The sequence below is a fragment of the Dipodomys ordii genome, unplaced genomic scaffold (genome assembly GCF_000151885.1).
Source record: "Dipodomys ordii isolate 6190 unplaced genomic scaffold, Dord_2.0 Scaffold151, whole genome shotgun sequence".
Lineage (NCBI taxonomy): Eukaryota > Metazoa > Chordata > Mammalia > Rodentia > Heteromyidae > Dipodomys > Dipodomys ordii.
This window is the reverse complement of record NW_012267367.1, coordinates 4,026,916-4,051,872: the sequence shown is the minus strand read 5'-3', so window position 1 is coordinate 4,051,872 and position 24,957 is coordinate 4,026,916. Positions and strand designations below refer to the sequence as shown.

Here is a 24,957-nt window from a genome sequence, read left to right as displayed (position 1 = left end):
GTTCATTTATGTTTGTTAGGAGTTGTCCCTAGCCTGAGGTTCAGCAAGATGCATGCCTGAGAGGTGCTTATCATCTAAGATGAGGCACTGTGACATTCTTTCTAGATGCTACCTGGGTTAATGTAGGTAAGCTAAGATTGCTAAATATCCCTCAGAACCAAGACATGATGACACTGTATTTCTTGTCCATAAAAAGTATATTCTAAGGCAGCTTCTGGAAAGCTGTCCTCCATGGAGTGACCTGTTGATCAAAGTCCTTTGAATTTAAGCTTAGCCATCTTAACAACAAAACATAGCCACTGCACTCCACAAAAGAGAAGGAGGACACAGAATCTCTAGGGTCCCGAGTTTTGCTGTTGCAGCCTTTTACCACAGCATGCCACTTTTTCTCCCTGGCTACTGTTTAGAAGGAGTCATTCAGGGAGACCTAGAGGAAAGGAAAGAAGTGAACAATTATTAGCACAAATAGTGGTGAATGACAGCAGTTTCTCTATGGGAAGGTCATAGACCGCAAAGTTGAAAACAGCCCTATTATTGTGAGACCCGGGGATCTGTTACTGAGTAAACACAATTTATACTTGTCCAGTTGGCACCATCAATTAGTAAATTAAATATTCTTTTGTATATAAAAATGGATAAAGGTGTGGGGGTGGATAACAGGATGAGTCAGAGGATCGGGGAAGAGATTATAAATTGAGTAGAATTACCTCCTCATCCAGTTCCTCTGGAACTGAGATCTGAAGGAGAGGAAGGAGTACATCTTATGCATCGTGAAGGAAGAGTCTGCCAGGCAGAGGTTGCTGCCAGTGGAAAGGCTCTGAGGAGGACAGGTGCATGCTTTGAATCAAGAGCAGATAACAGGTGTGACTGGCCAGGGGACAGATCACACAGTATCCGGAAGGACAATGTAAGGACTTTGGCTTTTAATTTGGATAATGAGAATGTATCAGCAGAGGAATGACATGGTCTGACTCAGGCATTAACAAGAATCATCTCATAGTTAAATTGAGAAAATTGAGAATTAGGTTTAACAATGGAATTGTAAAAACATTGCTGGCGGGGAGCGGGGGGTGGACAACTACAAAGGATAAAAGTAAAATGAAGCTTGGTTTTGAGATTTTTTTTTTCCTGCCAGACCTTAGGCTTGAACTCAGAACCTGAGTGACATTTCTGAGCTTTTTTTGCTCAAGGCTAGTGTTCTACCACTTACTTGAGCCACATCTCCACTTCTGGCTTTTGATAGATAATTGGAAATAAGAGTCTCAAGGATTTTCCTGCTCGGGCTGGCTTCAAACCATAATCGTCAGATCTCAGCTTCCTGAGTAGTTAGGATTATAGGAGTGAGCCACTGGTAGTTCTGGAAATTTTTCAAAAGCACCTTTGATTACAGTCCAAAGCTTTACTTTATGGAGCTGACTCAATGAACTGCATGATGACCATCAACCAGTATGCCAAGCAGAGCCCTTGAAGTCTTTATTTAGGTCAGTTATTATTGGAAAGGAAGAAAGCTTAATGATTGGGGGGGGGGGATGGAGGATCTTCCCTATTAGCATTACTACTGTAATGACAACTTGACAAAAATGCATTTTACTCCCTCACTGACCTTGTTCGGAAGAGAGCAGATTTTTAGTATCATGAGTGTGTAATAAAAAAATCCACAGGAGCTGACAGCTCCAAGAAATGATTACCAATGCTGGATAATGCCAATAGTTAAAAATCTGCATGGCACAACTTTAATTAAGTTGTAATAAATAGGTATTCTTATTAATATTTCAGATTTATTATTGTATTTCAAACATTCATTTTTTGATGATGATATTCAACTTTAGCCAAATAATGATTTTACTCAGACACTTGCCATTTGGTTAAACTGTGTATTTGGTATATGTCAAGGACCAAAAGCTTGTGCCTGCTAAAATTCCTATATAGAATCCTAAAACCCATTGATGACATTTAGAGGTGAGGCCTTTGGGAGGCAATTAGGGTAAGGTGAGATCACTGAGGGAGTAATGTTCTTTATTTTAAAAGTTTTTACTGTAAAGGTGATGTAGAGGGGCTACAGTTACAAAAGTCAGGTATTCAGTACATTTTCTTTTTGAACAGTGTCACCTCTTCCCTCATTTTCTCCCAGGTTTTTTTTCCCTCCCTATCCCTACTCCCCCACAAGTTGTATAGGTCATTTTCAACATAGTATCTAGTGAATATCACTGAATAATGTTCTTATAAGAAGAGTCAAGAGACCTGAATGACACTCTGTTTGTTATATACAAACACAGCAAGAAGGTGACCATCTGCAAGCCAGCAGGGGGACTTCCATTGGGCCTGATCAGCTGGCATGTTGAACTTAGATTTCCTAGCCAATAGAAATGTGAGAAATAAAGGTCCCTTGTTGTAGAAGCTAACCAATCCATTGTAGTTGGTTATAAGCAACTCAAGATGGGTAAGATGATCTGCAGCTAAAGGGACTGTGAAAGCAACACTTGGAAACCAGCTGCAGGTTTTGCTTGGTAACTTCTGGTCTGATTTTGCAGTTTGGCAGAATTCCTAATCATTCCAAAAGAAGAAGTTATTTTCTATTTCTTTCAAGTTTTACCTAAATCTAGAAAATGGGTCAGAAGCCAGGAGAGTGAGTTGATGCTTATACTGAAGACTGAGTAGTGCTCAGGGAGCCTTTCTTTCTGCCTCTGAAATGGTGGCCAGCCCTGAAGATAGCAGAGATCATAGGCCCTGATGTGAAAGCTGGAAACTCTAGATGAAGATTGGGATCTTGTCATAGCCTATAATCAGGCTTTGTCTGGACCAATGGAAAATCTAGACTTTTTGAGGACTCAGGGCAATGAGTGGCTCTAGAAGCATCCCTTGCCCATAGTGTAGATAACAAAGAGGTTGCATCACCAGTGGAGAAAAATATCCCCTCAGATGTAGGACCCCACAAGATTTGTCTTCTGATTTCTTGTGGAAAAGCTGCAGATAATAAAATAACTACAAATCAAAAGAGATAGGAAAACCCAGAGGCAAGAGACTTCTGTGTTACATTATTCATTCCTCAAAAAATTTAATCTTAATTATATGCTGGAGAGTCACAACAGACATTAGTGAGCAAGACAAATAAGTGTAGTACTTTTGGAATTCCAGTGGCGGGGCTGGGGGTACAGAAAAGAAACACGATTTCAGGCAGAAAGAAGGTTTCTAGAGTACATCAGAGCAAACTCTAAATGGCTCTAAATGGTCACCCAAGTCCACGGAGTCATAATTTGGTGGTGTAGAATATTATGGGGATTAGAAAAATGAATATTATGGGAAAAACTAAATAAGGAATTACTTTAAAACTTTACCAACAATCTGCATTTTTTTTTACAGATAGATTAGGGTATGCATGTTGAGAGAGAGAGAGAAAATAAACCATATGCTTAGAGAAGATGTATATTTATGAAGACACAAGGTACTAGTATCAGCCCCCCTCCCCCACAAGTGTAGTAAAGACCCAACCCAGCTTTCCTCTGCACCCTCCACTGTTTGACTTGCACTGCCCCATCCTTCTCTACGTGGCTCTCCACTACCTGCTCCTAATTCTTCACTTGGCTGGGGTGGACATCCCTGGGTGAGAGGCAGGTTTCTTTGTTGGATTTACCTGCAAAATTTACCCAATAATGCCACGAGTTCTCCTGTCTTTCTCAAAAAAAGCACTGAACATTTGTCTTCACATAGATGCTTGCAATTCTGAGATATCTTAAAAGATACTTGCAATTCTGGAATATCTTAACCAATTCAGCACTTTTTTTTTTTAACTGCTGCCAGGATGGAAAAGGCTAGATGTGGATCTTCGGAGTTTTTGTCTGGACAAGAACAACACGTAGGCAGAGTACAAACTGGCAGGTCATCTCTGAAACTCAAACACTAAGTATTCTTCTTCTCCTAAGGCTTATCTGTGCTACGTGGAAACTGTCAATGGAACTAGAATTGGGCCCTCTGATACATCCACTCCTTGAGATTCTATCTTTCCTGAATACTAAACTAACTTTCATCCTGCAACATAAATGGCACACACTGTAGTCTTAGGCCACCAGAAATGTAGCATTAACCAAAAGGCTACAAGTACTTATTTCACATACCATTTTTTAAAAAATCATAGTAATGTGAAAACATTGATCATATACTGGAACTGTGTTTTAGGGTAAATGGTACCACTGCCAACTTCATATAGAAGCAATTTAATCTAAGTTTCAGCTCCCATACGCAGTAAGATAAATGAGATGGTCAGATACTCCCTGGAGTTTCTTCTTTGTTGATAATACCATGCAACTATGGCTTAGTGTACTCTATTTATTATTATGCTCTTTAGAGCTCTATTTGTTAATCATAAATGCTTACTTCTTCAAATATGAGCTGACTGTAGCCAAGGGAGAGATACTGGGGCCTGAACCCACATAGCATGAAGTCATTCTTGCTTGTCTCTCTTGATCAGAGCCTATGACAATTCTTATAATATGTGGTCATTTTTGTTTCTCATGCACTAAGTCCTTCCCTATGATTGGTGACATATTGGGTTGACTTCATTTGGAGACACTCTTGTTCCTTGAGCCAAAAAATACAGATAGCCAAAAATGAGATCATTCTATCCCCCAAACTGTCCCAGCCCTTCTCAGAGGGAGCTGAGCCATGTAATTTGACCAAGGTTAAGTATAATCTACTCTTCATCTTTTAACCTAAGTCTAAATTATTTAGCTTTCTGTTTTAATCTCCTACATTGTAACAAATGTCCCTGCAGTCAATTGTCATTTACCCACCCCCAAGCTTGTGGCCTGTAGCCTGTGGCTTATTCGAAACACCAGACTTTTTCTTTCTCTTGCCTCTAGCACCAAGTTACAGGCCAGCTCTTTTAACTCTGTGCCAAAGAAATACAAACTAAATCTAATATTACACTAATGAGAAAAGGCTATCTGTTGCCAAAGAGTCACACAATGCATCCCAAAGCCAAATGCAGGCAATCATTCACTATTTTCAAGGTGGCATTGTTTCCTCCATACATAATATAGTAATCAAGATTTGCTGGGTTTCTCTCTGAGGGGTAAAGAATGCATGCATCCTTTTAACTTCTTCTTTTGCCTAGTTGGCCAGATTCTCTGTGTAACAGATTTTATTTTCTTCTGGAATAAATAGCTTGCCCATTTAATGTTAGGGGAATCCAAAGCTCTGAATCCAAAGCTCTTAGACTTAGACTTGAGTCCCATCTTCTTCCAGTTGCTTGCCAGAAACTAAATTTTGGCAATTAATTTAAATTCTTGAACATCTCAGCTGTAAGATGGTGATGCAAACTTTATAAATAAACAGCATGTGACAGAAATGCAAACATGAAGGCCACTTACAAAGCTCTGCTTCCCGGCATTAGTGTCACAACAGAGAAAATATTTCATAAAAAAAGAAGCTTTATGAAGCCTTTAATAAAAAGCATAAAACTACAGCAAAGAGAAGTTCTTGTCAAGTACTTAGGAAATCAACTCTAGAAATAAAGCCTCTAATTTCCCAATGTCACGTTTCTTTTCCTTATGATGACACATCCAAGAATTCCAACTTGAGGAATAGCCAAGATCCTGCCTGCTGATCGATTGACTGCTGTTATTCCACAGCCAGAGTTGCTACAGAAACTCAAATTCCAACCATCAGAGTATTTAGGAACATCACTTTCAAAAAGAGATACCCCCCTTCTTTTTTCTTTTTGTTGTTGTTGTTGGCCTTAGGGTTTGAACTCTGGGCCTGGGCACTGTCCCTCAGCTCTTTAGCTCAAGGAAAGTGCTCTACCACTTGAGACACAGTGTCACTTCTGGTTTTCTGGTGGTTAACTGGACATAAGAGTCTCATGGACTTTCCTGCCTGGACTGGCTTTGAATTGTTATCCTCAGATCTCAGCTTTCTGAGTAGCTAGGATTACAGGCGTGAACCTCTGGCCCCCAGCTTCCTTACATCTACTCTTAAGCAAGCCCAAGGACAAGGTTCAGAAAATGCCAACACAATTTCATGTTCCATCCTACTTCTACATCCAAAAACTTCAGTGGTTTCTCAGATTACAACAGTGATGTCCAACAAAACTTTCTGCTATAACTGTCACCATCTATATCCATACTGTCCAAATGATGTAGCTCATATATATGTGATGATCACATAGATAAAATGTAGGCATTTTGCTCATAGGAATAAAAATTTCACTATACAATTTTAACAAGTTTAAATAGCCAAAGGTGGGTACCATATTGGACAATGCTGGTAGAAAGTAAATCCATGAAGCTGGGTGCTGGTGGGTCATGCCCAAAACCCTAGCCTTGTAAGAGGCTGAGATCTGAGGATCATGGTTTGAAGCCAGCCTGGGCAGAAAAGTCTGTGAGACTCTTATCTCTGATAAACTACTTAGAAAAAGCCAGAAGTAGCACCGTAGCTCAAGTGGTAAAATGCTAGTCTTGAGCACAAAGGGATCCAGGGACAGTGCCCAGGCCCTGAGTTCAAGCCCCAGGACCAGCAAAAAAAAGAAAAGCAAATCCATGCTCCTCTCCCAAGCGTTCAAGTCCTATATAGCTGAGCCCTAACCTATTACTCCATTCTCAATTTCCACAACATGAACCCTGAGTCTAAAAGATCGATGCTGAACATACCTGAATATCTCTGATGCCATACCTGGACCAAGAAACTTAAACCTTGTCAATAAGAGAACTTTCCATCCTTAGTGCTTGGTATTTGAATTTTACTCATATTTCACAGCACCCATCAAATTCTACCAGTGACAATGGGGGGGTGGCAAAAGAGGCTGTGCCTTTGGAGAACTTCCAGGCCTCCCGGGGAAATAAAATTTTATGCGTATAAGATCTCATGTCTTATATAACCCACTTGTATAGCCATGAAAATGTAGGTTTTGCATCTTGAGCTTGGAATCACAGCGGCTGGTATGGTCTGCATACTCAGTGTGCATCCCCAAGGGCTGGTGGCATTTAAATCTACTTCAGCTTCTACATCGAGTTTGCAGAGCCCTATTCCCATTGCATTTTTTCCCACCTAGACTGAATAGTTCCTTAACAAAGAACTTAACAAAGAGATACTCTTATTGGTTTCTCTTTGGTTTGTAAGCATTGGAGTTTATAAGTTCTAACTAGTGGCAGAGATTATTTTCTTCTGGAATTAGTGTAGTTTTTAGCAGAGTGAGAATGAATAATTCCTAAATAAGAAAATGATCTCACATATAATATTAATTCTCCCACAGATCTGCAGATTTATATGGTTATATATGTATATTTAATGTATATATAGATACATATATAACAGCATGATAGATTAAGAATATAGTATAATCTCTATTGAGGTTCTAGTGCTACTGAAATGTTTAATACTTTAAATTTTATATAAGATCAAGATTGAAATCAAGGGAAAAAAATCTCTAGGTATCAGAAAAACACTGCAGTGAGGCAGGAAGCTCACAGTGGCTGGAACAGGTGATGTGTTGAAGGATTGATTTCAAAGCCCAATGTGACTGGACTCAGAGCAGCAGGATACAAACATTCCAAACAGACCTAGAACTTTCCTTGAAAGGATCCCACAATGTACATATGAAGGACTTGATTTGTGTAATCAGTCAAAAGCAAACACATAGAATGAGAACTTGAAACACAAAATAACACCTGGTCAAAGCCATCTGTTCAAACAGAGACAAATGCAAAAGTATCTCTTCAGATGGCCTCCACAATACAAGGCAGAAGACGCTGCAGTAACTCATTTCTTTGGTACATACACTCAGTAGCAAGATTGAGAAGCCAGAGAAGAAAACTTGGCAAAACACCAGGAAAAATCATGGTGGAGCTAATCAGTTAATAAATTGGTCTGCAAAAGGCTTTAAAAGAGGTCTAATTAAAAGAGATATAAAAATAGTTATAATTAACCATGGTATTAAAAATTCAAATGAAACAGAAGTATAGAAAGTCAAAGTGTCCCACTTAATCTCAACTTCAGATATAAACTACAGCTGAAAGTATGAAGAAAACCTTCGCTGACTATAGTGATATACAGAAGATATTTTTACATAAGTGAGACCATTATTACACACATGACAGTAACCTATCTTTTTGCAGCCCTTCCCACTTAAAAGTATTATCACATCCATTTTCCCAAATGAAATAAATAATAGGTATAGGTCTCTTGCATCCTTCTATAAAAAAAAAAGAGTTCCATTGCAGGAACACACACCATTTCTTTAGCCTGCATCCTATGAATGGATACTTGAGCCATTTTCAATGTTTTTCTCTTATAAACAGTAATACAATGCCCACTCTCTCATAGCTATCTTTGTACATTTGATTGTTTCCTTAGGATAAGTTCCTAGAAAGGGAATTACTGGCCTGAAAATTATATCCATGTAAAAGTTTAATACCTTCTATCAGAGTGCCATCCAGAAAAGCAATACCAATTTATTTATATTACCAAATGGCTTTAAATACATGTACTTCTGGCCAGAGGTTTAATAAGTTTAGAGGAGGTCAAGATACCAGAGATTCAATTACCAGCCTGAGAAAAGAAGGTGACTCACAACTTACCCTCTAAATGTAAGAGAAGAGAAAATGTAAATGTGTTTACACATGCATAAAACAAGTTTATATTATCTGTGGGACAGAAACCTCAGAATCTGTGTGACACCAAAGCCTGTAGTAATCATCCGTTGTCTTTCCCAACAACAACTTTTGTTTTTTAAGGGAAAAAAATAAAGCAGGCAACTATTTCATCTAAATATGATATCAAAGTGAAAAGCTCCTGAATATTCTTCAAGCTCCTTTGGGCATTTATTTCAGATCATTTATACAAATTCAGATAAACCTAGTTTCCAATAAGTGACCTATTAATGAGGAAGGGCTCCTACTGAGATCTATATCATGAATGAATTATGTTATCAGTACTACAGTAACTACAATGGGAAACCACTCCAAAATTCAGGTTTTTCTATTAGAGCACTAATTTAAAATAATTCACAAGTAATCAAATCCTATCAGATTTGAACCAGATTTTTCTATTAACAATTTTTATAAATAAAAGAAGTATAACATAGAAACGTTTATCATTAAACTAAAATCAGACAAGTTATCAAGAGTTGTCTTTTATCCCACCTTTACTTTGAGTATGCTAGACATCAGTATCATTATTTTCTTAATCCTATTCAAGCAAGCTCTATTTTAATCTTCTTACTAAAAGAAGAAGATGCTGACAACATTTTTTTCCCTGTTTTTTTTTTCAAGATGCCTGTGTGGCTCCTCAGACTAGTCAAGTTTAGTCAAGATAGAAAGGCATTTACTTCAAACCCTGCTCACAGAAAAACTTCAAGAGCCATCAACCAATTTCCAGTGAGACTCAACTGTTCTCAGCTAAAATGCCTAGTGTGAAACACCTGTAATCTCTCCCTCAATCTGCACTCCCTACTTCCAACCACATGCACAGATATTCGCATGCGCAATTAATGACATTAGTTGTTAACCATCTAAGCTAAGGAAAGGAGGTAACCACTGAGATTATTCAAAACTATAGATAAAGCAAAAAGGAAAAAAAACCTCAAATTTTAATTTGGAAGACCTTATATAGGGAAAAGCAAAGCAACCTTTTGACTTAAGGGTTTTTGTGGTGCTTATATTCGTTTTTCAATCTCTGTAAATTTTCATTCATTCAACAAGCAACAGAAAAGGTGTTTTCTTGCAGGGAATATACAAAGGGAGAAATCAAATGTCATATGAACATTAATGCCTTCATTTTCCAATGGAAAAAATAAAACAAACATCTTCAACACTGAATATTATCACTGGATTCAGACAGAAACTCATAAAGTGCCAGTCTCATTATAGAAAGCCCTTCTGAGAAGCCACCCATCAAAAAGTCACCAACTGGGCTGGGAATGTGGCTTAACGGTAGAGTACTTGCCTAGTATGCATGAAGCCCTGGGTTCAATTCCTCAATACCACATACACAGAAATAACCACAAGTGGTGCTGTGGATCAAGTAGTAGAGTGCTGGCCTTGAGCAAATAGGAGCTCAGGGACAGGGTCCAGGCCCTGAGTTCATGCCCCAGGACTGGCAAAAGAAAAAAAGAGTCATCTTGAAAGGATCCGTCACATCCATCCCTGGAGACCATGCAGGGGCAGGCAGGCATAGGAGAAAGATGATTACAAGGTTTATTAGAGGAGCCATATTTGCCCCAGAGAGAGAACACATGGCAGCCTCCACTATCCAGGTAGCAGCAGGGTCTGAGGGTTAGGAAGTGAGGTAGATGGGAGTTCAGATGGGTCTGGGTGGAGAGAGGGAGGGGCCAGCTGTATGGCTGGACCTCTAGGGCAGGGAGGGGTCAGGTCTGGGTGGGGCTGAGGATCAAAGGTCGGCATAATGCTTACACAGCTACCCTCAAAACCCCGCATTTTCATAAATCTTTAACATGTTGTCAATTTTATTATATCTCCATTTATGCTGATAAGCAAGTATCCTACAGCAAAAGAGAAAAATGTTTATTAATTGAAGTCCTGGGATCATTATATTTAATTACTGCCTATGATAAAAAAAAAAAAAGATGGCACACACCTAACCTTCTAAATGCAACAGAAGAGAAAATGTAGCGTTTTCTTGAAATCTGCCGACCTACATACATTTCGTAAGGTACCATTAGTTAACTTGAGTTGTCAGCAAAAGCCTTTTATGCCCAGACTTTTACAAAATGTTTCCATAAGTACCAAATTATTTGATCTGCTCAAACCAGGGGAAGAGGTAGAGTTTATGATTCCCACTTTACGGATGGAGAATCTGAGACTCACAAAGTGACATGATGCCTAGTGTCCTAAAGTAGTAGCTTTAAGCCCAAGATGGCCTTCTCTACAAGCTGTGCGATAAGATTGACAGTCAGCATCGTCACTTATTTATCCCTTTTCCTCAGGATGCATGCTCATGGAAGCATGGCCAGGTTTTTGTGGTGGGACCACAAAGATAGCAGAGCTGTGGCTTTAGCTTCTCTTCAGTTAACAGTTTACTACTTACCTTAGTTGTCTCAACTTCTCCCTGAAGTCTCTTGGGGGTTCCTTTTTGGTCAGGCACCTTCTGGAAACTTTTGTTTTTAATGGATTGAGATTCCACACTTTCACCATCAATTTGCAATTTAATACCATCAGCGTGGGCAGGGTGATCAATACCCCGTGGATTTAAACCACAATGGAGAGCTAGAAAAGAGGACCAAAATGGAACTCAGAAAGTAAATCATACAAAGAAAGTGTCAGACATGAGGATGCACACCTATAATCCAAGCTACTTAGGACATCACAGCATGAAGCCAGCCAGAGTTGGTAAGTTAGCAAGACCCCATTTCAATCAATAAGGAGGACTTAGTGGTGTAAGCCTATAATCCCAAGTATACCAGAGGTCAAAGATAGGTGTGTGGCAGTTGGAGGCCAACGCCAAGCAAAAACACAATCACTTAAACAAAGCAAAAAGGCTTGGCTTAAATGGTAAGGTAGTCGAGGCCCTCAGTTCATGCCATAATACCACACACATATTTTTTTTTAAAGCCCATTAAGAAATATTACAATAGGCCTAAGTGAAAAGAAACAAGGCATCTACATCTCAGTGTTAAGAAACAGAACGGGTAAGAGCTTGGAAGGCAAAAAGCTTTACGTGCAAATCCGGTATCTAATTTCAAGCACCTCACTAGGCCTACATTACAGATGAGAATCCCAAATCATCCAGCTTCGTATTGCAATATGCATTCAATGATTTCATTCCTGTGGTTTGGTGTATACCTCTGTCTTCAGCTGGAAAGTGCCCATCTCCTCTACCACCACCCCAATCTTCTCTATTCTCCAAACATCCACTCTTGCATTCATTCAACCTATACTTAAAAAGTGCTTACTAGAGGACATCCATGGGGCAGACCCTGGCTACACTGATTTACAAAAAGACAGGCAGCCCCTTCACAGAATAATCTAATGGAAGAGGCAGACAAACCAGCTAATTTTAGTTATCACTACTACAGGGAAGAGAAGAAAAGACTCAAGTGAATTCAGGATTATCAAACTCAATGGCTCTCAGTCCTTTTATTTTATTTTCCCTACATCCTTGAATATGAATAATCTCAATAATAAAACCAAAAGCATGTTTTCTAGGATATTTCCCTAACTTCTTCAAGTTCAAAATGTGACTTCAAGTCTAAAATGTGACTTCTTCAAATATACCTTGTTATTCTTCAAATATGTCTTCTCAAATATGCTTTCTTATTTCTGCTCCTGAGACCTTCCAGTCTAGCCCATACATGTGGAACAGAAAGTATCCAGTGAATATGATCTAAAGAAAACATACATCTGCATGATGTGAAAACCTGATTGTACAGAGGTTCATATGCATATAACCATATTTCTACTGTTTTATATTTATATGTATCTACCATCAGTTACTACATGTCTAAAACCAAGGACTAGCCTTGCCACAGAATAAGCACTCAACAAGTATTAGTGCATGTGCCTTGCCTCAGGCTTTGTTCTGAATCTAAAATAATCTGTACAAAAAAATTCTAGAAGACATAATTACATTCATTTTCCAGATAAGTGAAATGAGGTTTCAAGGGTTCCAAGGTTTACACAAGGTCATACAGGTATCTCAAAAGGGTCAGAAAGATCAAAGATAAGTTGGAATGCACATGATTTTAAGTTAAGAGATTAAATAGGAAGAAAATGGTTGGGCTTTTATGACAGAAAATCCAGTCCTAGTACAAGTTTACAGTTGGCTGATTTTGTGGTTCTTCAGTCGTCTAAAGAACTCTGACTTTGCTTCTGCATCTCCCTGCTGCTATCCAGAGCATTATTTTCAGGCTAAACTTAAGGACACTTACAGCATCCAGACCTATAAGCCAGACCTTTTTTTCCCCCACATTGGTTGGTTGACCACAGTTCTCTTTCTCCCAAACTTCCTCCAAGTGTTCCTCCTTTCCAATTGGCCAGGAGCAAAGTCATGTGACCGTTATTGAACTAAAACCCCAGATGTGAAGAAAGGATTACCTTAAAACTGACCTTCAACAAGGGTTGATTCCCTAAACTATTTTCTGCCAAAACTGGGCAGCGGCAGAAAGAGAATTTAGTAGTCAAAGCCTGTGAGGGCAGGAGACTAATTACTGTTAATATTAATTCCCGACTCTCCTACTTACAATGAATCATCAATTAAATATACAAAGTGTGATTACACTAAAAAGGTGTGCTTCTGTTGGGAGTTGAAAGATCCATTAATGAGGTAGAGAAAAAGAGATAGCTGTGCTCTTTCTCTGTAGCAATATCCCCTGCTGCTTTCTGCCTTGAAATTCAGGACCAAGGAATACCAACCGTTGTTATAGTAGCCAATATGGTAGGTAATATGCTAGCCAGCTTCCAGCACCTCTCAGTTTTTTCTATCTCCTCTCACCAAAGGAGATTCTCATACTTCCTTCACCTCCTCTCATTATGTTCCCTCTCCATAAAAGAAGTTCTATTCTACCTGTGCATTACTCTACATTGCAATCAGCAGGGCCACTGGCTTCCAACTTGTGGGGAGGCGTGTTTTTTTGAACATGAAAAAATGATGGTGCCCTCAAAATGGCATTTCAAAACAGAACTAGAGTAGTCGTGTATCTGCAGTAAAAACAAATTTCCCTGCTTCATTTTTTTTTCTAAAAAGCAGCGTTTATAAAGTCTGTGAAATTTCCACATTTCCTTCTGAAGAATTCAGTGTTAGTGATGGTCACACGAGCATTACTAAGAGTAGAGGCATGCCAGGTAAAGACCTCCAGCCACCTGCAGTGTCAACTCAATATGCAGAAATCCATTTGCACAGGAATGGCTGGGAAAAGCAATGACAATAGAAGAGAGTCTTGAAGCTGCCCTACAAGTTGCTGAGCCCAACAAACTGAGTAAATAACTTTAGTGAAAGCAAGGAAGGGGAGAGGATAGGACAGAGTCAAGAAAGCAAAACGTGTGTACAATTTATAAGATGAGCAGAGACAAAAGTCACATCAAAGAAGGCAATGGAAAGCAGCCCGATTTGCAAATATTAGGGTCACAAAATTTCAGGGAAAACAAAGCAAAAACCTGTCAGAAATCGTTTGAAATAAATAAGTCCAAGCACAAAAACCTAAATCAACTACTGAGTTTGCAGTCAAAGAGCAAACAGCTATGGAGGATTAAAATATTTGTGTGAGGAATTAAGCTACGTGAACAGAAAGTCAAATACCTCTTGTTTATAGGTATCCTACATTTTGTGCGCCAAATATTTACTTGTAGGACAAAAAAAAAGTTTCCTTCTGATTTAAGGCAAGATTATGTAAATGAAGTTCTCAGGTTCCTTCTTCAGTGCATTAAGTATTTCTGAAGGGCGCATATGTGCTGGAGTAGACATGGGAGGGAAGAGCATGCTGACATGCCCTTACATTGTGCTGGGGCACAGATAGACCAACTTAGTGGATGTCTTGCAGTACTTTCTGAAGAAATGAAGCATGAGGCAGCATGGGAGCTCAAAAATCCCACAAGGCTTTCTGACACAGAAATCCAAGCTCTCACAGAAGAGTAGTGCATGATGGTTTTCCCACAGAGAAGGAAGGAGAGCTGGGATGGAATGGATCTTTCTTGGAGGGAGGACTGGCAGGAGCAGGTATAAAGGAAGCATGACAGACCGATTTGATGGAAAATGGGCAGGGAGAAAAATAGGTGGTATTGTTCAATCAAGAAGTAGAAAGATCCCAAATGGCCATGGATGGAAAAAATGGGTAAACAAAATAGGATACACACAATTGAAATATTTTTCAGCGACCTTATAAAGGAGACTCTAATCGACACTACAATATGGATGAACATTAAAAACAGCATGCTAAGTGAGATCAGCCAGGCACAAAAGCTCAGATATCACATGATTCCACTTATAAGAGAATAGTCAAAACATATGCAGATGGAAAATAAAACCCTGACTACCCAAAGTCTCAGGCAGATAAAAATGAGTAGCTATTGGCCAGTTATATGTGTAATGAATGATCCAGTTTGGGAGAACAAAAATGTTTTAGAGGTGGATATTGGTAACATACCAAAATGTGAATGTATTATTCAATGTCAGGGAACTGTATGCTTACAAAGTTCAAATGGTATTTTCATACTTTATCATGATAAAAAGATAAACTTTACAAACCAACAAAGAAAAACACTCTTCCTTATTTCCACTACACTATGTCCAGAAGTGGAAAGAAAAGTTTCGAAGATATTTTAAATTCAACCATCTGAGTTTTCTCAATCTCATTGTGATTTCGTTAGGACACACTTACTTGTTTCCGTTCATATGTGAAAAATAATGGTGGCACAGCAGTACTAGATTGCTCTAGAATTTCCCCAGAGAAGAAATTTTCTCCCAATTAGGTGGTATTCCAACTGGGTGACTGATGGCTGGAGGCGAACCTGGGCCCTCCAGGGCCTCACCTCTGAGAGTAACTTTTCTGATGTGACTATGCAGAAGTGCTAGACTTTATAATGTCTCTGCACGATGGTACAAGATGAGCCATGGAGATCACACTGCATTCATTCAGAATTACAAGTGAATCTTACTCTTTAAGAAGTCATTCAACTCCCTAATCCTGCCAGTCCTCACCCAGAGCACAAGCTCCACACAGGAAACACAGGATAGTACCTCATTCCAATTTAATGGTCTTTCATTCTGCTAGAGTTTGCCTTGAATGGAGATAGTACAGAGCACGTATTTAGGATGAACTGGCTTCTGCACAAATTGCACCTCCACTGCCTTTAGATAGAAACTTCTAGCTGCTCCCCAATACTGTTGTACAGTAAGAAAACAGAGATGCCACATTTTGAAAGGTCCAGTCTTGGAGTCTTTATTAAAAGGCCAGTGACTGCACAGTGGACTCCTGTCTCAAAGACCAGCAGCCAGCAAATACACTTGACACTGTTAGGAAACTGAGCCATGAAGGCCAGAGAGGAAAGAAAGAACAAAAACAATACACCATGGTGACCAGAGAGGAGCCAAGAGACAGGAAACAGGACACAAACATGGAGACACATGGCATGGTATAATTGCACCTGAGCTGGGTGGGGCCTAAATGGGGTCAGGTCAGGGGAGAGGGTCACAGGAACTGGACTGACAGGTTTAGTAACCTATCAATCCAGTGCCAGCTCCTGCCTCCAGGGATTTAGGCATGCCCATCACAAGGGTGGGGCAGGGGACACTTGACCTTTCCCCACCATGAAGACAAGAGGCCAGACACTACCATCCACCATGTGGCCAAGACGGCACCACTCTCCCTACTTCAATACACTTTGTGCTTCTTTGGTTGACAGACTGTTTTTTGCTTTGCTTTGTTGCAGAACTAGGGTTTGAACTCAAGAGCCTCATTGCTTACTAAGCTGGTGTCCTACCACTTGAGCCATCAGAAAGCCCAGCTTTCTGATGGTTATTTTGGAGATGGCATCTAGTAAAGTTTTCTAGCCAGGTTGGCCTAGAACCACAATCCTAGATCTCAGCCTACTAAGTATGTACGAGCTAGCAGGACTCAGCAGAACTGATTTGTTTAAACAAAATTATGTCGTTCCTTTTGACTGTTTGTATGGAGAACAACCCCTTCAGGAGACAAGCATTTTCTCCTTTTTCTTGTGAAGCTTTAACTAAAATAGTGCTCTGTGTATCCTAAGCAATGTTGACAATTCACCTTTTTTCTGGGAAAACTTGGCTCTTTCTGTGTAGTTTCTAAGTAGTTGCATGCAGTGCAGCTACTTCTTAACATGTCTACTTAGCTTAGGAGCAATCATGGGGGGCAATACTACTTTTTTTTTTTGAGATAGTGGGACTTACAGGCATCTTCCTTGCTAGATAAGTGCTCTACCTCTTGAACCATGCCTCCTGTCCTTTGTCTTAGTTACTTTTCAGGTAGGTGTGCTTTTTGGCCCAAGATGGCATGATCCTTATAGCTATGCCACCCACATAGCTGAAATTACAAGGGTACATCACTAAGCCCAGTCTCCATATCCAAAGCAGCTGGGATTAGACACATAAGCCATTGTATCCATCCACAACTGATTACTCCTTCTTGAGTTTAAAAAACCTAGTGTCTAGCCAAGTAACTAACTTATAGTAGGTACTCAGACACTGTTTATAGTTGGAGATATGATGGAAAGATTTTGATTCATTCTACTTATTGCCATTGCTTTCTTCTGAATAATGTGTATATTCCAAAGAAAAAATAGAGGTTGCTTTCAAGCAATGTAATTCACTAGCAATCTGTTAAATCAGAAAACTACAGTACTGTTCTGAAACTACTGCTACACTTGACTGCCACCTGAGCAGCATGAAGTCTGTCTTCTGCATAGGTATTTCTGCAGAGCCTAACAAAACAGTTTTATACATTGAGTACCAGAAAACTTTGCTAAGTAACCTGAGCAACAAATCTATTCCAATTCCCATGCTTATTATTAGAGTTCTGATAGGTGGTTTAAGATTTTGTACCAAGATTTTACATCATGCCTTGCTTCTAGCTAGAGAAGAAGTTCCTGGAGGACACAGACTTTCTGCCACAGCTCCCTCATGTATGATAGAAGCAGATGCCAGCCAAGGATCTGTTTAAGTAATAGAAGTAATTCCCTTATTCTGGATTCAAACTCAGCAGAGACTACTGCCCAGAACTCACCTGATCATCACAAAAGGTCTACAAGTCTTTGATGAGGGTACTTCCAGCCCCCTCACCTTTATCATCTCTAGTAATAGAGCTACAACACTAAATATTCCATTTCTGAGCCTCCCTTGAAGCTACAGGTGTCTGTAGACAGATTTTTGTATATAGAACATAAGAAGTTTGAGAGGAATGAGACAGTATTAGAAGTGACAAACTAACACAAAACAAAAGTGTAGATAGTACAATCTCTTAAATGAAATAGTGCTGTCTGGGGTAGTTACAAACATTGTGTGATTGTAGAGCTGAGAAAGTCAAGACAAATAGTCTTGTTGGCTCCGACATCACTGGGCTGCTCCAACTTTGTTCTTAACTGCCTTTCTCCTGCCATGAAACTATGAGAAGAAAGTAATCACTTGCTTATGAAACCACTGTGAACGAGACCAGTCACTTTCTGATGAATCACTGCAAAGCAATATATGGCTCAACTTTAACCAATAGCAATTGAAAATAAAATTGATATCCCAGGAACATATTCTAGTTGAGGTCTTATAACACCAATTGTGATTCAGAAGTTGATTAAGTACTATAGTCACACCAAAAAAAAGATATCCTTTACCCCCAAATTCTGTTCTCAGAGGTAGAATCAATGCACATGAACTTTACCTACAGGCAAAATTCTAACTCAACACAGGGGAGGGAGGGGGCTTTTCTTTCTTTTTTTTTTTTCAGGTAAGGGGTAGGTTTATTCATTGTTCTGGCTGGCACCAGGCCATCTTGGTCCTCCACGCCATGGGGAAAGGCCTGGGAAAAAGAGCTGGGAGAGCTGGAAAAGAGAGAGAGCTGGGAAAGAGGGAGAAAAGAGCTAGAAAAGAGAGCATCTGGGAAAGGTGGGAAAGAGAGAGCTAGGAAAGAGAAGGGAGCTGGGAAAGAGAAGAGAAGGAAAGAGCTCAGAGAGAGCTAGAAAAAGAGCAGAGAGAGCTAGAAAAGAACAAAGAGCAGGAGGGGGCTTTTCTTGGTGTCCAGAACATAGTCTATATCATTCTTAAACATTGGTGCATGATGGGAATGTGTTTATGAGTATCACATCATTGATGCTTTTGAAATGAAATTATATCAAGTGTACCAGAAATAAGCTTTGCTTAGCTAATACAAAGGGAGGTCACAGTCTCCTTGGGTATGGGGAATCTACCCAACAAACACCTGCTGGGACAGAGATCAGAAACTTGACCCATTCACCAAATCTAGCCTGCCCTCTTTCCACATGCATTATGACCCAAGCATAGTGACTTTAAAGCAACTGAGATAAAAAAGTAAAATATGTTGTGTCACATGAGAATTACATGAAACTCAAATTTCAAGGTTTTTAAATAAAATTGTATTAGAACACAACCATGCTCATTTATTGATGTATTGACTATGCTAGCTTGTGTGCTATAACAACAGAGTCTATAAGAGACCGAGAGGTCAGCAAAGGCTGAAATGTTTGGTATCTGGTCCTTTACAGAAAACATTCACTGAAGTAGGACTCAGTACCACCTTATCCTGAGATATAAGAACTCATCTCCTCTTCCCAAACATCAGCAAGGAGATGCTCATGGGCTTTGCTAATACTGTAATGTTAGGTACCACACATTTCTCCAAGCCTGGGCAATTTAAGTAAGTTCGATTGTGTTTAATTTTGTCATTTGGGTCAAGCTATGAGGAGACGAAACATGACTTTTCAAATTTCTCCTTGGTTATCAAAATGGCTGCTTCTGTATACATGATAAAGCTACAAACATAAAACTATAGTGAGCACTCCTTTTTTTAGCCCTATCAAAAACAACAGGGTTAAAATACAAATCTGTGCACAAAGTAATTCAGCATCATTAAATGGTGAGCTTGTTTTTCCCAGAAAGTCTAAGTAACCGGTAACAGTTGGTTTCCCTATTCCAGACATGAAGAGGCTAGGGAGGCAGAAGACATTCCATTACAGAAAAGAGAGGAGAAAAAATAACAAGGTTGAAGTGCTAGATCCACACAACATACTCACAAGTTGCCTAATTGTAGGCCTGACAACAGTGGTGAAGCTGGGAACAGATGACTGTCCATCCAGCCAGATGTTCAGACCACAGGCAGCTGTGTAAAGGACATTGTCTCCCCCAAGCCACATGATTTATACTCACTCTGGCTTGCTTATCTACATAGAAAATTTCATCTTTGTAAAACAGTTTGTTACAAGGGAATCCCAGTCCCCAAAGTCTACTTAACTATAATCACCACATCAAATATTCACACATCCTATGATATCTGTACTAGACAATGTAAATACAGTAGATAGTAAGATAGTGCTTAATTTATATATTTCAGTATCACTAGTATAGGGAAAGGTTTTGTCTAATCTCCAAGGTACACACACAGGAACACTTCTTATTCAATAACAATTACATAGGGAGATGCACTCGGATTTTGTGAAGCTTCAGGCAGAAAATTCAGGTATCACATTGAGAGAGTGATGTCATATTGCTGACTTTAAAAAATGATTTACCATGGAATGTAAAAAACATATTTCATATTGAAAACCTGTGACCAAACATATCTGTATATTTGTGTGTATGTGTATGTATGTATCTATCTAGAACCAACTTTTTATCAAATGATACATATGATCTACTCTGATCTTTTTCTCATTTCATCCCACTTAAGTAAAAACAAAAAGAGACACTATAAAAGCTATCTATGCTCATATGACCATATAAGGTGATGCTAAATGAAATGAACCCCAAGATATGAACATAAGAGGTCTTTCCTTGTTGTTGTTTTAAATGTACTGTGTGATTTTTTTTTGTTTCCCTTGTATGTTCTTCCCCCTCTGGTATGTCCCCTGCTGTCACTCTACTTCATTTCTGTATCCTGCATCTTGCATATTCATTTGTCTAATCTGGGGAGGGAAAGGGGAATAACAAAGCCTTGAAACAAGGACACGGGACAACCCGTTGCAAAAATGATATCCACAAGACAGTATATTGGAAACAAACTTTACAACTTCGGGCAGGTGGGGGTGTGGGGAGGGGTGGGAGAGGTGGGGGACTAGGGATAGTGGGAGAACAAGGGGAGGGTTAACAATGCTGGACAAGTGCTGTTTCACTGTCTTACTCATGTATCTGTAGCCCCTCTGTACAGCAACTTTACAATAAAATGTAAAAAGAAAAATATAAAGATACCCAATTGTAAAGACAAGTCAGAACCCCTTAAAGACCTAACAACTAGAGAAATGCTAAAGGCATGAGTTCCTTGATCTCCCTTTTGACTTAAAACACCCCATGTTTATGGAAAACAAAAACAAAAAACCCCAAAAACAATCCTGGGCAAAACCAAACAAAACAAAAACTCAAAAGAACTTGCTCCCTCTAGCTAAAGACCATGAAAGGAACAGGCTAGAAAGATGGTAAACTTTTAGTGACCGTTCTTTTGAAATATTATAGGAAAAAAAAATGTGACCTAGCATCTATACTAGCAAAGGCTACCCAGCCTGAAAGATTTGTTACAGGAAGGCACCACTAATACATCCAACAATACAGTGCCATGGGAAAGCAAGCAGAGACTGAGTTTATGAGAGGCAATTGGCAGCTAGCTCACCTCATACATGTATATGGAGATTATAGGACAGGAGTAGAATAGCTCCCCTAAGAGGAAGTGAGCCCTTCATCCCCGTATGGTGTTAGAAAGAAGCTTGATGAATAAAGAGAACTTCCACAAGCACCAACCCATAATGAAGAGACTGCCTCTCACACACATCAACTGAGATCGTGGTGAGCTCCTAGATATCTTAGATTTCTTAGAAATCTAAGTAGGTAAGTGCTAACCCATCTTATCCTTGGCAAGAGTGATGTTACAAAAAAATTCTGTGAAAACCGAAAGCTTTACATAAACTTCAGAGTCTAATAACACGAAAATATCAAAGTTTCAATAAAAAAATCACCCATACCCAAGAGCCAGAAGATTTACAAACTGAATGAAAAAAGATAATCAATAGATGCCAACATCAAGATGATGTTAAATTATCTGACAAAGATTTTAAAGAAGCTATTCTAAAAATGCTTCAATGAGCAATTATATTTGACATATATAAAAAATTGAAGGCTTCTGCAAAGAACTAGAAAGTGCCAGAAAAAAAGAAAAGACATAAGAACAACAAATAGAAATATTAGAACTGAAAAGTAAAATAACCAAATAAAAACTCTTAGTAGGTGGGTTCAATAGCAAAATGGAAAAAAGTTAACAAGATGACATTTCAACAAACAAGCTGGGCATGGTGGTTTACATCTGTAATACCAGCTATGTGGGAGGCATACGTAGGAAGACCACAGTCAGATTTCAAAGGCTACCAGACCCTATGAAAACTAACCTAAAGCAGAAAGGGCTTGTGACATGGCTCTAGAGGTATAGTACTTGTCTAGCAAATGTAAGGCCCTGAGTTCAAACCCCAGAACCAAAGGGGATAGGGAAGAGGTTTAATAAGAAAGAGTAGAGGGAACTCTCTTGAGAATAGAAATGTTGCTACAGTTTTGCTTTGAGTTATACAAAATTATCTAAATATAATTTGCTGTTATATAAATTTCAAAAATGTAAAAAAACAGAACACAGATAATAGGTATACTTTATAGGTTTACAAATGACTTCTGGTTTGTTTTCATTCATATCTTTCTTCTTCTTCTTAAGTCTAAGCTCTATCAATTTCTTGACCATCTCTCTCTCTCTCTCTCTCTCTCTCTCTATATATATATATATATATATATATATGAAGATGTGCAAGGTATTCCACCACAATCTGCTGAAAAAATGGGAGAGAACAGGGAAAAGAGAAAGCAATATAGGGTTAATGTGATGGATATACAATATTTGTATTTTTGAAATACCCTAACAAAACCCCTTTGTATAATTAACATAGACTAATAAGTAATGTACAAATAAGATTTTTGAAAACAGAAGACATTCATCATATATACACTAAACATCTATCTTCAACCTATTGCTTTTTTCCTACCATGAAGGAACACTGGACACTAACAATTCAACAGACATTTAATAAAATATTAGCCATGTACTATTAAAAGATAAAATATAGTATAGCCTTGAAAAGTGCAATCCTAAATGAAAAAGACAAACTAAAGTGAAATTCAATGAGACGCATGAAGAATTAAACAAGAAGAGCTTTTCAAATATATAAACAACTTTGGTAGGAATTGTGAAACAAGGTTACAAATGAAGATAAAGTAAGTTGTTTGCACCTGTTTTACACTTTGTACTAACAAGCGGACTGCATCCTCCAGAAAGCTAAGTTAATGAAACAAAGGTGGCTGTAATCATTTAGAAAGTCTTTATGTGTTACAATCTGGTCTTTCAAGAAGAAAAAAAGCAAGTAGTACAGAATTAACATACATGGAAACATTTCCATCTCCATCTCTAAAGTAAATGTTAAATAGAAGAAAAGACTTCCAGATGTTCACCATCATGAAAAGGGAAAAAGAAAACTGAAGTTGTTTCACAATGGCTAACAACTGACTTAATTATTTTTAAATACAATTAAACTTTGGTCCCTCCGTTGTACTGGCCACATTTCAGTAGCACTGTGCACTCCTGGCTACCATATTGGACAGTGCAAATTCCATCATCAGAGAAAGTTCTAGATAGCACAAGCTTGAAGGTTATCTGCCTTTCTCCTCAGTGTTAAAATGATTTTGTTCTATTTTTAAAATGTTAGACACAAAACTGAGAAAACTAAACTTGGAGGTCAGAAATTGCCTTTAAAAACTATTTTTTAGAGTTGTTTAGTTGTCTTTAATGATCTAATCATTAAATCATATCTATGCTTTAGGGGAAAAAATAACCATCATGTCATCATTAGGGACTTTATATAAAGTTTTAGCCCTTTGAGAATTGAACAGGCTTTGTAACCTGCCTAATGCTCTTTCATACATATTTCAGACAGGGTTTTGTAAAAGCAAGTGACTTCCTGTTTAGTTATTTTAGACAACTGTCAAGTCTTTGAATAATCTATTCCCCAACCTGGTTGCTTCTGTGTCACAAATCACAGTTATTTTCCTGTTACAAGATTTTATAGACCTAAGATTTTCTCTGAGGGGGATAGAGATAAATTGGGATTCAGAGGTAAATCAGATCTGGTACAGCTCACAGTCTACTAAAATAGTGGCTCCCAAATGTCTATCCAGAGAGGAAACACAGAATGAGGCTTTCATTGGTCTACAACAAAATGAGAAACCAGCCCACATGGTGAGTGCTCCATTGACCAAAAATGGTTTCAGCAAAAAGCCCTGTCCTTTATTCTGATATGTTTTTGGTGTTAATTGTGTATCTTTTATGAATTTAGGTAAGATATGGTAAGTACATATGCATGTCTGACTTTCAAATTGAACAGAAGGAAAAAGCTAAACACACTGTGTATTTCCTCCTTTCAATATGTCTATAAAGGGGGTGGGCTTAGTGGTAAAGTGCTTGTCTAGCATGCATGAAACCCTAGATTCAATTCCTCAATGCCACATAAACAGAAAAGGCTGGAAGTGGCAGAGTGCTAGCCTTGAGCAAAAGAAGCTCAGGGACAGTGCCCAGCCCCTGAGTTCAAGTCCCAGGACTGGCAAAAAAAAAAAAAAAAGTCTATAAAGCTAAAAGTCTGAGTCCTTCTATGCTATTGATCCAAAATAAGCTGATCAATGGTTACATTGCAGGTGGTGTAGGAGAAAAGGGTGGGAATAAAAGTTGTGGAGAAAATAAGGGCTGCAAAATTGAGAAAAGGAATGATTGTGTTTAAGCCAAGAAAATCAGGAAATACTTGAAAAGAACATGATATTTCAGGTAAGTCCAATAAAGTAGTCAAGCTCCCATGTGTAGATCTAGAAGGTGTCCAAGCCAAAGAGCCAAGTCAAAAGAAGTTTAGAAAAGTGGAAGCATTTTAAGAAAGAAGTCATTTGGAACCTAAAGCATATAGAAAGAAAGAATAGAGGAAACTAGGGGCGTAGTTCAATGGGAGAATACTTGCTGAATATGTGCAAAGCCCTGTGCTCAGTGTGCAATACTAGAAGAAGAAAAGGAATGGAAGAGGATGGAGAAAGAGACAGGGTGGGAAATGGAGGGAATCAAGGGAAGCAGAGTGGAGAGAAAGGGAAAGGAGGAGAGGTGGAGAGAGTAAAGGAGAGGGAAAGGAGAAGGGAGGGAAAGGTAAGAAGGAAGGAAGGAAGGAAGGAAGGAAGGAAGGAAGGAAGGAAGGAAGGAAGGAAGGAAGGAAG

At 38.8% G+C, this 24,957-nt stretch overlaps 1 protein-coding gene across 1 annotated transcript in view; it reads right to left on the bottom strand.

Annotated features, from left to right (window-relative positions):
- The window catches only part of Samd12 (sterile alpha motif domain containing 12), a 211,596-nt gene that overhangs the window by 158,452 nt on the left and 28,187 nt on the right, over positions 1–24,957 (bottom strand). Inside the window, exon 2 of the mRNA XM_013032213.1 lies at positions 11,038–11,216. Within this exon, the coding sequence (XP_012887667.1) occupies positions 11,038–11,216 (179 nt within the window). The remainder of the gene's footprint in view (positions 1–11,037; positions 11,217–24,957) is intronic.